The sequence below is a fragment of the Bombyx mori genome, chromosome 4 (genome assembly GCF_030269925.1).
Source record: "Bombyx mori chromosome 4, ASM3026992v2".
Classification (NCBI taxonomy): domain Eukaryota; kingdom Metazoa; phylum Arthropoda; class Insecta; order Lepidoptera; family Bombycidae; genus Bombyx; species Bombyx mori.
In genome coordinates, this window is record NC_085110.1 from 4742985 (window position 1) to 4759007 (window position 16023).

At 37.2% G+C, this 16023-nt stretch overlaps 1 protein-coding gene across 2 annotated transcripts in view; it reads right to left on the reverse strand.

The window, feature by feature from the left end:
* LOC101739321 (serine/threonine-protein kinase 26) overlaps nucleotides 1-16023 on the reverse strand; it is a 91261-nt gene that overhangs the window by 6420 nt on the left and 68818 nt on the right. For both annotated transcript variants that reach the window (XM_038021825.2, XM_038021824.2), the window contains exons 3-9: nucleotides 13099-13315; nucleotides 9594-9886; nucleotides 8740-8885; nucleotides 7691-7809; nucleotides 5776-5879; nucleotides 4697-4837; nucleotides 3303-3395 (exon numbers count right to left, since the gene is read on the reverse strand). In XM_038021825.2, the coding sequence (XP_037877753.1) occupies nucleotides 3303-3395; nucleotides 4697-4837; nucleotides 5776-5879; nucleotides 7691-7809; nucleotides 8740-8885; nucleotides 9594-9886; nucleotides 13099-13315 (1113 nt within the window). The remainder of the gene's footprint in view (nucleotides 1-3302; nucleotides 3396-4696; nucleotides 4838-5775; nucleotides 5880-7690; nucleotides 7810-8739; nucleotides 8886-9593; nucleotides 9887-13098; nucleotides 13316-16023) is intronic.

The window sequence follows — 16023 nt, forward strand, 5'->3', positions numbered from 1 at the left end:
ATACACATATTATTTTCATTTAACGAAACTAGTGGTCCCGCAGTAGTCGAAATTTGACTATAAATTTATTGAAATTTTAGGGTTAAACATTATTATGGTTCTATTGTCAAAGACTATTCTATAATCACAGATTTTGTCAAGACTGTACTATAGACAAACAATATTAACCTATTCTCAATTTAACCACAGACTTTAAGCGATAACAAAAGTTTGACAGTAAAAGAATATATTTATATGTGCGTGTGTCAAGTACATGAAAGTGTGTGTGATGTTTTTTGTTGATTTAATGTATTATTAGGCCATAATTTAAAAAAAAAATTAGCATTTTGCACTCCTTCTCTATAGTTTCTATAAATGTGGGAAATATCATACACCTCCGGCCGCGCAATTTTCGTAAAAAGATCGATCCGAAATGACGTGAGCTGACGTGTTGTGAAGGGTGACAAAGCCGCTACACAAATTGAGACTTCACCCTCGCGTATATGTAATCTTTGTTCTGCTCGAACTAACGAATCGATACAAGGTTCAATATCTAACATTATGAGCACTATATAAAAACGTTTTTGGTACATTACTTCTACTACACACACACACACACACACCTTTGTAATGATTTTCACATTATTTTGTATACAAATGTATACAAATGAATACAGAGGAATGAATACAGAAACAATTCAGTACCATAATCCTGTGTTTGTTAATCGATTTTCTTTTATTTTGTTTAGTTAGTATCTATTTATTTATCAACTTTATCTGCAAGACGTCATTAATTAAAACAATTAGTAAAATGTAGAGCACAGATGACATTCGTCATAAATGAATACCATGCATACAGTCGTGGTCAACTAATTAGGGACATTCAAGATAGTGAAGGGCTATAACCGGTTATGTACATTTAAATATAAAACCCTATTGATTTCTCAGCACCTATTATTTGCATAATGTGGTCCGATTATTATGCTATAAATGGCTGTAAATAAAAGATTTAATAAATAGAAAAATATTTAATATCAAAGATTAAACATGTATTAAATATTAAGGTACAATTCTGAAGTGGACATTTAATTAAGGACAGTAAAGTATAATGGAAAATACAGTTACACAAAACTTATAATCTTCAGTGTTATAATATCTTTAATAGCTCCATTTTATTACGTGTAAAATCAGTAACCAGTAGTAAAACCTTTGTTAGTAATTACCGCTTGACACCGATGTGGCATAGACATTATCAGTTTCTGACATGTTTCGACAGGAATGTTTGCCCATGCCTCACAAAAAGCTTTATGAATTTCATCCAAATTTGTATTACGATAAATGGCAACTTTTTTCTTGATTTCGTGCCAAAGGTGCTCAATTGGGTTGAGGTCCAGGCTATTTGCTGGCCAATCTAGCACCGATACAAACTGACTGGTAAGAAACGACTTGACTGAATGGGCGGTATGTTTCGGGTCGTTATCCTGCTGAAACGTCCATATAATAGGGAGATGCTCCTCAGCATAGGGAAGCATAGTTTCTTCCAATATTGCCTTGTATTGATGTTGGTCTAAGTTACCCTGAACTTTCCTCACAGGTCCCAACTCCACGTCCAGAAAATGAACCCCATATTTTAATATTTCCACCGCCATGTTTCACCTGTTTTTTTTGTGAATCTTGGATTCATTTCCGGGTTACAGGACGCCGTACATATTGCTTTCCATCTGAAGAAATAAAATTAACCTTGGTCTCGTCAGAGAAAAGTACATGTTGCCATTGGGCGTAGGTCCAATGTCCATATTTACGTGCAAATGCCAAACGAGCATTTCTATGTTCTTTCTTCAACAACGGTACTTTGCGAGCCACTCTTCCGAACAACCCTGCTTCTACCAAACGTCGTCGAACGGTCCTCGCAGATACACCGGCTCTTTCGTTTGCCCCAAACACTTCGTGTTTAATTCAAATAGAGCCTAGAAACGGATCTTTCTTAGCTAACCTGGTTATCATTCTATCTTCTTGCGGAGTCGTTTTTCTCGATCTTTTTGTTCTGGACACATTTGAAGCTGTGTTATAGCGCTTGAAATGTTGCACTGCATTGCATACCATAGTTTTTGAACAATTTAAATGTTGTGCTATCCTTCGGTATGACCAACCACGCTCGACAAACTTGATGATAATTTTTCGTAGTGTTGGATCGCAACTTTTATTTTTGCCCATTTTGCTTCAAAAAAATTCTCAAAACTTAATATAAAAAATCTGGATTGCCGCCAAAACGACCACTAAACAATAAGAAAAGAAACAAAAAAGTATTAAAATTCCAATTTTGAAATTAGAATGCAATACCTCAGTGTCCCTAATTAAATGACCAGCCAGCATTCTTTGAACCAATAGCACTATGATATTGTATCAGCTATACTGTAAAGAGGTTTAATGTTTAAGAAGTTGTTATTGTTTGTATAATCGCGCACATAAATGACTAATTAAACTTACATGTAAAAGATATGGAATATTACTAAGACTCGTTGGAAAATTAAAAAAAAATTCACAATTTGGCTTAACTAGAGGTTGTCCCTAATTAGTTGACCACGACTGTATATGTATGTATTTAAGGTAATTTCAAGGTCGCCCATAAACAAAACATTGAAATATTCTCAACAGTTTATGACTCAATATTGTTTTTTTGCATTGCACCATTTTACTCATGCTGTATTCCTAAGAAATTACGTTAAGGTTGGTCACTCTGAATGGTTTTACTAATGAGACAAGTTATCTCTTAGACGTATTAATTGAAAAGGTGATCACCGACCATACAAAATCAATTATTAACGTATTAGAATAAGGGAAACGCAATGACGCGTTACCAGAATTAATGCCTACTATTTGACTAAAATTACAGGGTGTTAAAATTAAATATTGGTTACAATTTTTTTTTTAAAATAATAATTTATTTATTAATTTCATGTTTTAAAGTATTTACAGAGACCAATAGAAGCTATGTTTACATCTATACTAATTTAAAAATCTACATTGGTTTTTACGGATGTTCCGTTATAAGTACTGAATCATACATCCGATTGACTTGAAAGTTGGTATCGGTGTAGAAAATACATGTACTTAATGGATAGGCTAATATTTATATGAGTGTTGGACTCCCTACACCAGTTGCGGGGGTGTTAATGATGAGAATCTTTGTGGAGGTGAGAAATAATAATGTTAATTTTAAATGCCCAGCGAAGCGGATGGGTACAGCTAGTTTATTATAAAATCTTTTTCCGCACCCTGTGTTTTACGAATACAAATCTTGTGGTTAATTAAAGTTCACTGACCTCGTTCAGCAGCGGATAAATGAGTTGCTGCAGATAGGGATGTCTCCTCACTTTGTTCTCCTCGTTTGCTCCTCTGTGGTCGAGAGGTGAAGACTGAAAATAAAACAGAAAATGACTTCTATATAAGACTAGCTGACCCAGCAGACTTCGTAGTGCCTCAATCGATAAATAAAAGACGTAAACTTTTGTATAATATATAGAAAACAAACAAAAGGAATCCGTCCGACGGGGGACACATGAAAGGAAAAGCAAAATTGCTATTTTTATTTAATTCCGAGCATTTTCATACTTATCTACCGTTTAAACCTTCTCTGGACTTCCACAAACAATTCAAAACCAAAATTAGCCAAATCGGTCCAGCCGTTCTCGAGTTTTAGCGAGACTAACGAACAGCAATTCATTTATATATATATATATATATAAGATAGAAGATAGAAGATAGATGTTGACAACATTCGTATGTTCCATTAAGACCTTTTCGAACTGTGCTACGTGGGTAAACAGTTCTCTTATCGACGTAGACAACGACTACGTTAGCTATTAGGCCAGTCTCCAAATGTAGTCATTATCAACAATAATTAAGATAAGTTTTTAATTGAATTCTAATTTACACGTTTTTTTTTAATGTTTGAAAGATTACTGGTGGCCCGGGGGCCTTTCCAGTTTTACCAGGACAGGTTTGACATTACGATTTTTTGTTATTTCAAACAACAAACTGTCACCATTTATTTAACATAGATCAAGCTCAAATCTTATTAAGTTTCAAGCAATGAAAGTTTATTTGGACATTTATGAGGGTATCTCATAAAAAACGTTGAATGAATTTAAATAAAATTTTGCAAAGCTTATTTTATAGGGGCAGGTGTTAATCCTAGGATATGATTTATGATCCGGGCAATACTGGATAAAACGGGTATAATAACCACCACAGTATGTCCGCTAGTTCCTACTTTACTTAGGACCTACAAATAGAGTGGTAGTTTCTGAAGAGAGCGAGACCAGCAACTTTTTACCAGGGTATTTTTATTTTTTATTTTTAATAACAAATTGAACTCAGGCTAAGCCATGGTTCACGTTTCAAATAGCTAATAAAGATTCGTATCGAATCCTGACTTCGGGGGATTTTTTTTTATTGCTTAGATGGGTGGACGAACTCACAGCCCACCCGGTGTTATGTGGTTACTGGAGCCCATAGACATCTACGACGTAAATGCGCCACCCACCTTGAGATATAGTTCTAAGGTCTCAGTATAGTCACAACGGCTGCCCCTACCCTTCAAACCGAAACACATTACTACTTCACGGCATAAATATGCGGGGTGGTGGTACCTACCCGCGCGGACTCGCAAGAGGTCCTACCACCAGTAAAGAATCGAATAGTTCATATAACTCACAGTATTGTTGTAGACAACGCTGTCCCTGTTCGAGTTCTGATGCTCCTGTCTGTCCGTTCGCTCCCGGTCGGTCCGCTCTCGGTCGCGCTCCCTCGTCCCTCTCTGTTCCGAATTCACTTGGGCATTTGACGTTTGTCTCGCCTGTAAATGTTTTTTTTTAACTCTAAGCAAAACATTTATTGTTGTATTGAGGAGTGAAAGGCTATTTGGTTTAAGCTATATATTTATCTTTGTAATTAAATATGCATTTTGTTTGCCATTAGCATCAACATTCGATGTTTTCAATTGAACTTCAATTTTGTTTACCCCATTCAAATAGCTGAAGTTATTTTCTTAGGATATTTTTTCTGTACACAAAATTTATATGGAATGTCCTGGAAAGAAGCAGAAGTGTCGCTTATACCATACAGCCTTTCACCCGTCGATATGTGATTCTTATATTATCTATTTCATTACGAATACAACGGAGCAACTCAAAGCCGCCGTCGCCCAAGACACGTCTTGTCGGATTCCCCGGATTCACATTCGCTGCTTTTAGGACCCTCAAGCACCGGTCACCGTCGTCGTCGAACTCGTCGATTTCGACGAGCGAACTAACCCATAGAGACAGCCCACTGACTTTCTCGCCGGATCTTCTCAGTGTCTCGCGATTCCTATCCGGTGGTACATTCTGCGAAGCACTGCTCTTACTAGGGCTGGTGTTAGCTAATTCTCTCAGGTTGAGCCCGTGAGCTCACCTACCCGTCCGGACGTAGCTGGAATAGCCTCTTAGGCTTTTTTTTATTGCTTAGATGGGTGGACGAGCTCACAGCCCACCTGGTGTTAAGTGGTTACTGGAGCCCATATACATCCACAACGTCAATGCGCCACCCCCCTTGAGATATAAGTTCTAAAGTCTCAAGTATAATTACAACGGCTGCCCCGCCCTTCAAGCCGAAACGCATTACTGCTTCACGGCAGAAATAGGCAGGGCGGTGGTACCCACCCGCGCCTACCACCAGTTAACTACCTACCTAGGTCCTACTACCAGCGAATAGGTAGGCAAAAAAGGTGATTCTTATTTGAGGATGAAGTGTTACCGTGTGTTTCTCGTTAGTGTTGTTGTTGAGTGGCAGGTGCGGCTCGTGGACAACTGGCTCGGCCCCGTTCTGCTTGCTGGCGCCGCCGCTCACTCCGACGATTGCTGTCGAAACGTGTATATTATTATTACGTGACCAATAATAACATTGTAACTACTTGACTTCAACTTTTTTTAAGGGATTTTATGACCTGGTAACTAATGCCCGTATCTTTAGACGTTTCGTAAAATAGTCCTCCACTCTTAACTCATCCGATGATGCTCGAGAGTTCCCTCCAAACTTACTCGAGTTTGGTATTTTTAGTCGACATTACAATATTCCTCAACTGTCCTCGAATGAGGTAATAATGATGAAAATTTTATCAAGCTAGCATCAAACCCATAGAGTTCTGTAGTCTGTGGTCATTGTTTAATGTCAAAGTCAAGCTGCCGCTGTCTGTTTGACACCAGATGAACTTGTTTGATGTTTTGGTTGCTGAGTTATTCGTAAATGTGTGCGTGCGGTAAATCTGAAAGTGTATTATTTATTTTCTAACCTATTATTATTTTAGATTTCGGATCCGGCTTTGTATTTTTATTCGCCGCTTTTGTGTGATTTTGGTTGCATCGTGTTGTTGAAGTGCTTTTCCACAACCACCAGTTTATTATTATATAAATAAAACTTATAATCGCATTGACTTTATTTATCAGGTAGTAAGCAAAATATGACTCTTATGTAGGTAAATAAAATAAAGAGTTTCAAATGTCTAACTTCGAACTATTTACTTTATTAATAAATATTATCAAATTAAATTATCAGAATATGCGGGAATCATGCACAGATCCAGGCCATTGCACAACAATATCATATATTTCCATTTGCGGTCCACATACTATTTGGACATTGATAGAAAACCAGCCTTGAGGAACGTTCAAGGTACGTCGCGACGTACCTTGACTTGACAGTTCGCTTACTTCACTCCGGTTAGTAAAATTTTCCAAGGACGTTTGAGTGGAGTTTATTTTTACGACTAATCATACCAAAACGCACGTTGGAGGTTGAGTCGAGTCGAGTTAAGCTCGTGTAAACGACTAAAGATACGGGTGTAAGACCTTTTAGGTCAAGTCTTATTTTAATTTTAATGAAAACTTTTTTTTAGGAAATATGATATTATGATATTATGATAGATGACATTGTAGGCTTAGACGACGAAAGAAAGATCTTCCACCGAGCAGTTGACATTGCTCGGTAGACAGACAAAAAAAAAGGTCCAAATGTTGTCATTCCGAACTTGTATATATGCAAGCTCATCTTGAAAATGTCGTAAGCGAGATTCAGGCATCTGTCAAATAACTTGCATTGTATGATGGCTATCCGCCACAATATGGGATGAAATATAGTCTCAGTAAAATGGTGGTCATTTACTGAGGCTTTTTTAGTGGACTTTTTGGAGGAACCTGAGAAGTTACGTTCAGCCGCTTTGTTTCATTTTCCCCATATTTGTGCACTTTCACAGATACTAAACAGTTGATAAACCACTGTTATTACACATTTAAACCTGAAGAAACAAGACAAAATAAAATAAATCACACAACATCACTCCTCGCCTTCTCGCCAAAAAGTCCTTTTACCTGTACGTCATTAGAAATTTCATAATGGTGTGATAGACATGTAGGATTGGTAAGAATCAAACGTATAGAAAGAGTGTGGAACGGAACGCTAACATGTGAGTGAGAGAAAGCCGTAAGAAAGAGAAAAGAAAATGACAGTGTGTGTGAGTGTGTGTGTGTTTGTGTGTGTGTGTGTGTGTGTGTGTGCGTGTGTGTGTGTGCGTGTGTGTGTGTGTGTGTGCGTGCGTGTGTGTGCGTGTGTGTGTGTGTGTGTGTGTGTGTGTGTGTGTGTGCGTGCGTGTGTGTGTGTGCGTGTGTCGAGGTACCTGTGTCGTCGAGATGCGCGCGCCGCTTGTTGTCGAGGTCTGCGGGGGGTTGCAAGGCGCCTCCCCGCACCGTCATGATCCACGGCTCGTCCGCCTCTAGCGAGCGGCTGCTCTCCTCTCTGTAGGTATCAACGTACAAACCATTATGATGAAAAAACCCTTACAACTACAGTCTACACTGTAGATTGAGGGGAAACGGGCCCCTTTCAAAATCCAACACAAATCAAACAAAAATCTACTGGTGGTATGACCTCTTGTGAGTCCGTGCGGGTAGGTACCACCGTCCGGCCTATTTCTGCCGTGAAGCAGTAATGCGTTTCGGTTTGAAGGGTAGGGAGGGCAGCCGTTGTAACTATACTGAGATCTCAAAACTTATATCTAACAACTCAATAAAAGTATTGTGACATCCCAGATTTGTCCCTATTCTAACTCTAGTCTCGATTCCCCCCAATCTACTGTAGTGGTTTTTTATGTATGAGCGATTACCGGTGACCCAAAGGCCTTTCTAGTTTCACCAGGACAGGTGGGCGAGCAAAGGCTCAGCCAGGAGGTGTGGTATTTGCTAACAGCTGCCCGAGCGCCTCTAAAGGAGACCTAACAACTCAAGATCAGCTGCTTCGCGAATGAATCTACTACCGGATCGGAATCGCGATCCGCTGAGAAGTTCCGGCGAGAAACTCAGTGGGCTGATGCATGGGTTAGATTGCACGTCGAACTCTTTGCCGAGTTCGACGAGAACGGTTACCGGGGTTGCCTATGTCTCCCACTAATCAATTAGGCGTTCCGGTTGTAATGGGACAGCCGTTATACAATACAATGGAAACTTCGCCGTCGTGTCTTAAGGTATGTGACGTGTAATCACATTATAGCATCTATGGGCTCCGGCATCCACTCAGCACCAGATGAGACACTTGAATCTTTTTTTCGTTAAAGGTTATGCGAACCCATTCCGGAAACGGCTCACAAGAATATAAATTGCTTTAAGATTCAAATTACTGCAAAACTATGTTTATGCCATTTAATACCAACCGATAAATAAATACACTTACGAATCTGAATTCTCCGATTCGGTTTCGCTCTCTTCGCTCCGTTGTGCCTTCCACTTCTTATACCTATCTATAAGATCCATTAAATAAGAATTCTTCTTGGCCTTTCTAATGAACTGGAACTTCAATAACTCTTTCGCGGTCGGTCTCTGAAACAAAAATTTACATATCATCGTTTACTAAATTCCTTGTGACTTTCACTAGAATCGATCGATTTATTTTGAACCTTAGATATTGAAATTAAATAAAGAATAGTTTAAAAAACTAACAAAATACGCTTTTGTAGAGAATCCAACTAAAAAATAGAAAATAAATTTTATAAATTTGAACTAAAAATAGTGTAAGAAAAAATGATTTTATTGTAAAAAAGCGCGGAGTGCTTTTCAGGATATAATCAATAACCCTTATATAAATATATATTGTATTAAATAATATTAATATACTATAATATATATTAATATAATAACCCTTCGACTCATATCTGTTCACAAAATATTTATAACTACTGTTACCATGCACCCCACGCTTTTTTTTACAATAATATCATATTTTCTTACACTATTTTTAGTTCAAATTTACTAAAATTTATTTTCTATTTGTTAGTTGGATTTTCTATAAAAGCGTACTTTATTAGTTTTTTAAAGCTATTATATATATTTCATTTTTTTGTTGAATTTCAATTACTATTTTTATCTATTTTATTTTTAAATATTAAATTGTCATCGGTCCTTAATAAGTATACCAAATTTCGACTTAATCCGACGTTTTGAAGGGGGTCAAAATCATGTTCAAAGATTCCGTTACAAACATACATACGTCTGAAGCTAATAAAAGCGTATTTAAAAAAAACAACTCACATTTTCCGGATCCTTATTCAAGCACGCCTCGACAAACTCTTTGAATGGCTTCGAATAACTGCCCGTTAACTGAGGCGGATTGTTCTTCGGTATTAAGAATAGGACCCTCATTGGATGTAGTTCCGAGTTGGGCGGCTCTCCCTTCGCTAGTTCGATGGCCGTGATGCCCAGCGACCAGATGTCCGCCTTGCTGTCGTAACACGATTGCTTGATGACCTCGGGGGCCATCCAGAAAGGCGTCCCGACAAATGTGTTGCGTTTGCTTGTCGTATTCGTTAATTGACCCGCCACACCTGTAACCAATTAGATAGAATCTTTACATTTTTATCTTACAGATGTAGTTAAGTTTATGTAGGTCTTGTCGTACATTAAAAATTAATTTATTTGAATAGTTACAATACTCTTCGCTTAATACAGTACTCTAAGTGTATGAGCAATATTATCTGTCATCTTTTCCCGGCACATGGATATCTCGGTGTCAATTTGGTGAATGTCTATACACTATGTAGGTGTTTTGCATTTAAAGAAAATTAACAGTTCAGTATTTAATTGTACAGTATTTATAATTGTACAATTGTTCAGTATATTGATTGGTTGGGATTGATGTTTTTTCAATTTTTTTTATTGCCCTTGTAGGCAGACGAGTATACGGCCCACCTGATGGTGAGCTGTTACCGTCGCCCGTGGACTTCAACAATGCTAGGGGCAGAGCCACGCAGCTGCCTACCGCTTAATACTCTCGGCTCTTGCTAGGGTTCCTGTTAGCAACGACGTCAGGTTTGAGCTCCGTGAGCTCACCTAGATGTTAGGGCGAAGCTGAAATAGCCTCTCAAGGCTATCAGCATGGGTAGAAGAAAAAAAAAGCGTTTTACCAGTCTAGTGCCGGGGTCCGCTTTCTTACTTAAGCTCCTCCATTTTGCCTAAAGAAAGTACCATTTTATATTTTTATTTTGGACTTTCCGCTTTAGTCACTAATTTCATTTTACGTATATTACAGTTTGCGAACTATGCGATGAAAAACGGACCTTTGTTTATAAAGTTCAATGACCATATTTCGTCATCAAGAAACACGGGAAACCACAGAACGGCGATTAACTTTATTAAACTAAAGGTGGCTGCCGTTAAGCTACAAATCAACGCCTTTGTCCCCACGTGAGCTTCAGGATGACTCATCCCTTCTCATACTTTCGTGTGTTCAAAACAGAATTAGTAATCACACTTGAGGATTTGAAGCTAAAACGCATAGACCGACGACAAAGAACTTCCATTATTTTAATAGGGTTGCACGATATATGTATCTATATAATTAATATGAAGATTAATTTAACCAAACCGTATAACTCGAAAACACTAATGTTAGCAGCAAATTTTGTTTAGGAGCAAGGAGTATTTGATTTAGGAGCATCGATGCCGGTAAAATTCATTTCGATTTCAAATGTCCGAACACGATCTAAAAATATGTGACAAACATTAGCTGTTTGGAGACTTGGAAAATTCTACAGTACACTTCTAAATTCAAAAGAGCGTCGCGCGTTTACTTTACCGCCTCACAAAGGCGCCTTGCGAACGCGTCTTCAAACATTGGCTCAACGCCAGGCCTTCTAAACCCGTAATGCGGGTTTAACTTGTAGCGAAACATCTTTTATCAGCAGAACCTATGCGCTGTCACGAGCCGCGAGACAAGGGTCCTTTAGTAAAATAAAAACAAGCAACATTCTCAACTTAAATCTTCTTCGTTCCTTTCAATCTCAAATATCGGTAAGTAGGTAGACTTCCAGCCAATAATCCAACCGCAACACATTTTTTTATTTAGTTTATTGCTTAGATGGGTGGACGAGCTCACAGCCCACCTGGTGTTAAGTGGTTACTGGAGCCCATAAACATCTACAACGTAAATGCGCCACGAACCTCGAGATATAAGTTGTAAGGTCTCAAGTATAGTTACAACGGCTGCCCCACCCTTCAAACCGAAACGCATTACTGCTTCACGGCAGAAATAGGCAGGTTGGTGGTATCTACCCGCGCACACTCTCAAGAGGTCCTATCACCAGTAATTACGCAAATTATAATTTTGCGGGTTTGATTTTTATTACACGATGTTATTCCTTCACCGTGGAAGTCAATCGTGAACATTTGTTGAGCACGTATTTAATTAGAAAAATTGGTACCCGCCTGAGATTCGAACACCGGTGCATCGCTCACACTTACAGCCAATAAATCCAACCGCAACACATCGATTTAAAATTTGTACATTATATGTCCGTTTACGTACATTATTGCTTTCTTTCGTCATACTCTGGTCTAGTACAGGAAGATAAGATCGGAACGGTGATTTCGTGTTCAATCGCCACGGTCGGCTCGTTTTATGCCGGCGCGAGGAACGCCCGAACGACCATCCATCCGTTACGGTACCGTCCGATATTCGTATCGCAGAGCATCGCGCAATCAATAAGCGATAAAACTACAGCATTCATTGTGGTGAAACTCTGAGATAACATCTTCGCGTGCCGACATCGATTACTTAGCGGATTTCGAAATATGTCCAATGTTAAATATCACTATTTCGCTGTCTTCTCTTGCGGCGTCTATCTCGTTGTTATTGATATTAGATACAATTAGTGTACGCACAGTGGACGAATTACGTTCATATTAACAAATGCCTCAAGGTTTAGATTCATTAAATGTATTACATTTTCTCTTTGGTTTTGTTATTGAATTATTTTGTTTGGTGAATTGTTCATCTCTACTATGCTACACAAGCTACTATACAAAAATAAAAATCGGGTTTGATGGGATCTTAAGCCCCCTCCCCCCAAAACTGTGACCCAGTGTGATAATGTGTGCATTGATATTATATTTATTAGATCAATGCTCGAGTTTCAATTAGTTGAATTCTTAAAAACGTAGGTAGCATCTCGCACATAATTAATTATAATACTTTGCTGAAAATTTCACCATTGGCGAACATGAAACACGCACCGTGAAAAGTGTATTTCAAACATCGGAATAAATAAATGTCAGGGACAAAAAATTTAATATTTGTATTTTCAATCGTATTTTACTCCTAACTCGCGTGGAAAGATGAAAACAGCTGCAACGTGTTCTTTGAGAGCGCTTCCGATATTCGACACATCCGCTTTTACGATAAGTGGTTCCCTATAACTTGTGCTTAACAAGCAAATAGTTCTTATCGTCTAAAATAAAAGTAGCCTACAAATACTACGCTGTGACTATCACTAAATACATGATTACTCATTTTTGCTCGCCCATATTTTACGTTGTAGATTCCATTATATTGTGCCAACACTAGGTATACAAAATTTCAACTGAATCAGAAGAACACCGTTTGAACGTAGAGAAAAACGTTATAAAGCCAAGACATTTAAGCGCATTGTTACTTAAATGTATTCGCAAACTATATATTTAGGGAAAATGAAAAGCGGCACAAAAGAACCGACGCTCTCCTAATTTCGATATACTTTATAATAATTAGTTTTATCCTTACCGAAATCAGCCAATTTAACGTCTCCCATCTCGCTAAGCAGAACGTTGGCGGCTTTAATATCCCTGTGGAGTTTTCTTTCTGAGTGCAGGTAATCCAGTCCCCTGAGTACCTCCCTTAGTATCACAGCTATGTGCATTTCTTCGAAACTACCCGCTTTCATGAGGTCGAGGGCGGAGCCTCCGCCTAAATACTCCATTATTATCCATAGTTTTGTTCCCTGGAAATAAAAGGATACAGTTTAATCTAAATATCATATTGATTATTAAATAGCTAAATTATTTAAGATTTTTTTTAACTGACTTCGATAGTCATAAGAGTTCGGACAGAACCTGGTCGTTCCTAACTAAAGCCTACCATAGCTCATAAACATAGCACGCGTGTGAATACTGTTGTTCACTTTGTCTAAACTTCTATTGCATTATAATACGCGTTGTTCTTAGCCATGAAATTCAAACGCATGGTTTCTTCGAAGCAGAAAAAGCCATGGTGTGCCGACAATAAGTCGCACTACTAGGTACGTACTTGGTAATAAAAAATCGGTTTATCGCTTGTTTATTATGTATATATTGAAATGTGAAGCGATCATACGTTCCGCTTAGAGTGTGGAAAAGGTTGATCACTTCGCACCAGGGGGGCCTTGAGCACGTTTATTCATTTAGTGCAACTATGATGCCGCGCAGGTTTGTATCTCTGAGGATTGTGTAAGGCACGTCTAATTAATATTACATAAGTCTTTTCGTAATCACACACAAATGAATGAGTGTGAACTCTGAACCGTCTGTTGGATAATATTTATCAAGCAGCTTATTTAATGTACCTACATATTTTAATTAATAAATGACGCACCATATGATAATAAAAATATCTATAAACAACTACAATTAAATCATTACATCAAAAATACATTTAACAATCTGATTTATTTATTTATCGGAACAAGTCCTTGAAATCCGCGGCCTTAATATCTAAGTAGGTGTTACAAATGGAAATTTTCACCGTTTACACAAAAACTTTTTAATACCATAATGGAGTTCGTGATTCATTTCGAAACTTTCTCAACAAACAAAGAGACGGAAACATTATCATTATTGTAAATCACATCCAACTTAGGAAAGTTAATAATGCACAAAATCCTTTTTCAGAGGAATTCTTATAAAATGATTTTAATTAATGTTTTCTGCAAAAGTTTGATAACTTTTTATTGTACTCTAAATAATACTAAATAATTTATTATTGACTGTATACATTCTATATATTTATTACGAACAATTAAGTCTGTAAGACTATGTCAGCAATTCATCAACTCTACATAACATGGCATAGGTGTAGTCTTTAGGCGAACAGTGGTATTTTTATCGACACTGTTACATAATTTTTTCCATTGATACATTTTGTTTATTATTTATTATATATTAGAGACAGAGATGACAGAAGAGAAGAAGGAAAGACAAAATAGTTGAGTACAATTTTCTTCTCGATATATCAACTGGTGTTATATTAAAATGAATCAAGTCCGTGGACGTTAGTGAATACGGTCGAATTTTGATCATCACGCTCTAACACTAGTTACAATAACAAAATTTAGACACATATTTAAAATGAAATAGGAAGGTTTATGAATAAAGCAAAGGCCTTGATGTTCTTTCTCTCTTAAATGTGATTTCCACTAAAAGGAGACCGTAAATCTTAAACAGCTTCCAAAGATTTCCATTCGACTTTCACGTCCCCTCGAGTCTGAATGTCTTATAAAACGTTTTATTTTACATAAATGGATTCAAACGACTCAACGATAAATGGAGTTGAGAAGATTCGGTATTGTATTTCTTATTTAGGTTCTTATTTCGAAAATTTCATATTTAATTCCCTTTTAATTGCTTTGAAACAGCTACGACTTTTAGTAAGGTGGATGTTAGTGGAGTATAAGCTTTAGTAAAATTTATAGCAGAAATTGGCCCAAAGTTTAATCAAACATTATTTATTTGGTATAAAAAATATAAGAACATTCTTTACTTTGATTTGTACAACAATACTTTTTTTGATTAAGAGACTTGAATGGCCCGTGTCACACTTCCAATAAATACAACGCCACGTGTAATTTGAATTTTTTTTTTATTAACAAATAAATTTTAATGGTTTTTATCACACTTTCAATAACAACAAGTGTAATTTAAACAGAAGCGTGGTCATAATTTATGTTTAAAGTTTCAATGTCCGACTACTGAGCTGACAGATGAGCAGATAAACAAAAATAAATAAAATATTCAGCCTGCAGTAACGGTACAAACGTTAATGCAAAACCCGGAACACAACAGTGGGTGCATCGGTGCGAGAATCCGGCGCGACCCGTTTACGCTTCATTAGCCATCGTGACATCCTCACCTATGTTTTAAAAGGTAACGCTGGAGCCAGATAATGTACAGTATATATATATTTAAAAATCATAACATTGAAATTTCGTTATTCAAACGAATAAATCACGAACGAAATAAGAGAAAATGAAAACGTATAAAGTCTTATTTTAGTATTTATCTTTTTTTAGTCTAATGTATAAACTTATAGTAAATGCAAAATCAGGAGTATGACTGAAGTAGATATTCACACATATGTATGTACGGTATAAAAATCTCTGCTCTAATGTCATTGAGCAAGAAAACCTTTGTTTAGGCAAAACGCAACCCGCGGCTCCAACGCACGTGCATTATATCATTATTAACCACCGCCATGATCTAATATCATTTGTAGATATCGAAAACAGCAATACTACATGTATTCATACAAAATCCATCGCATTGTTGATGACTTGGTTCTCCATCAAACGCGCATGAACACACGACCACAAACACACACACACAAAAACACAATACAGAAAATAATCAACCTTATTATGAACATGACAAATCGAAAAAAAACCTTATGTGTATTCTA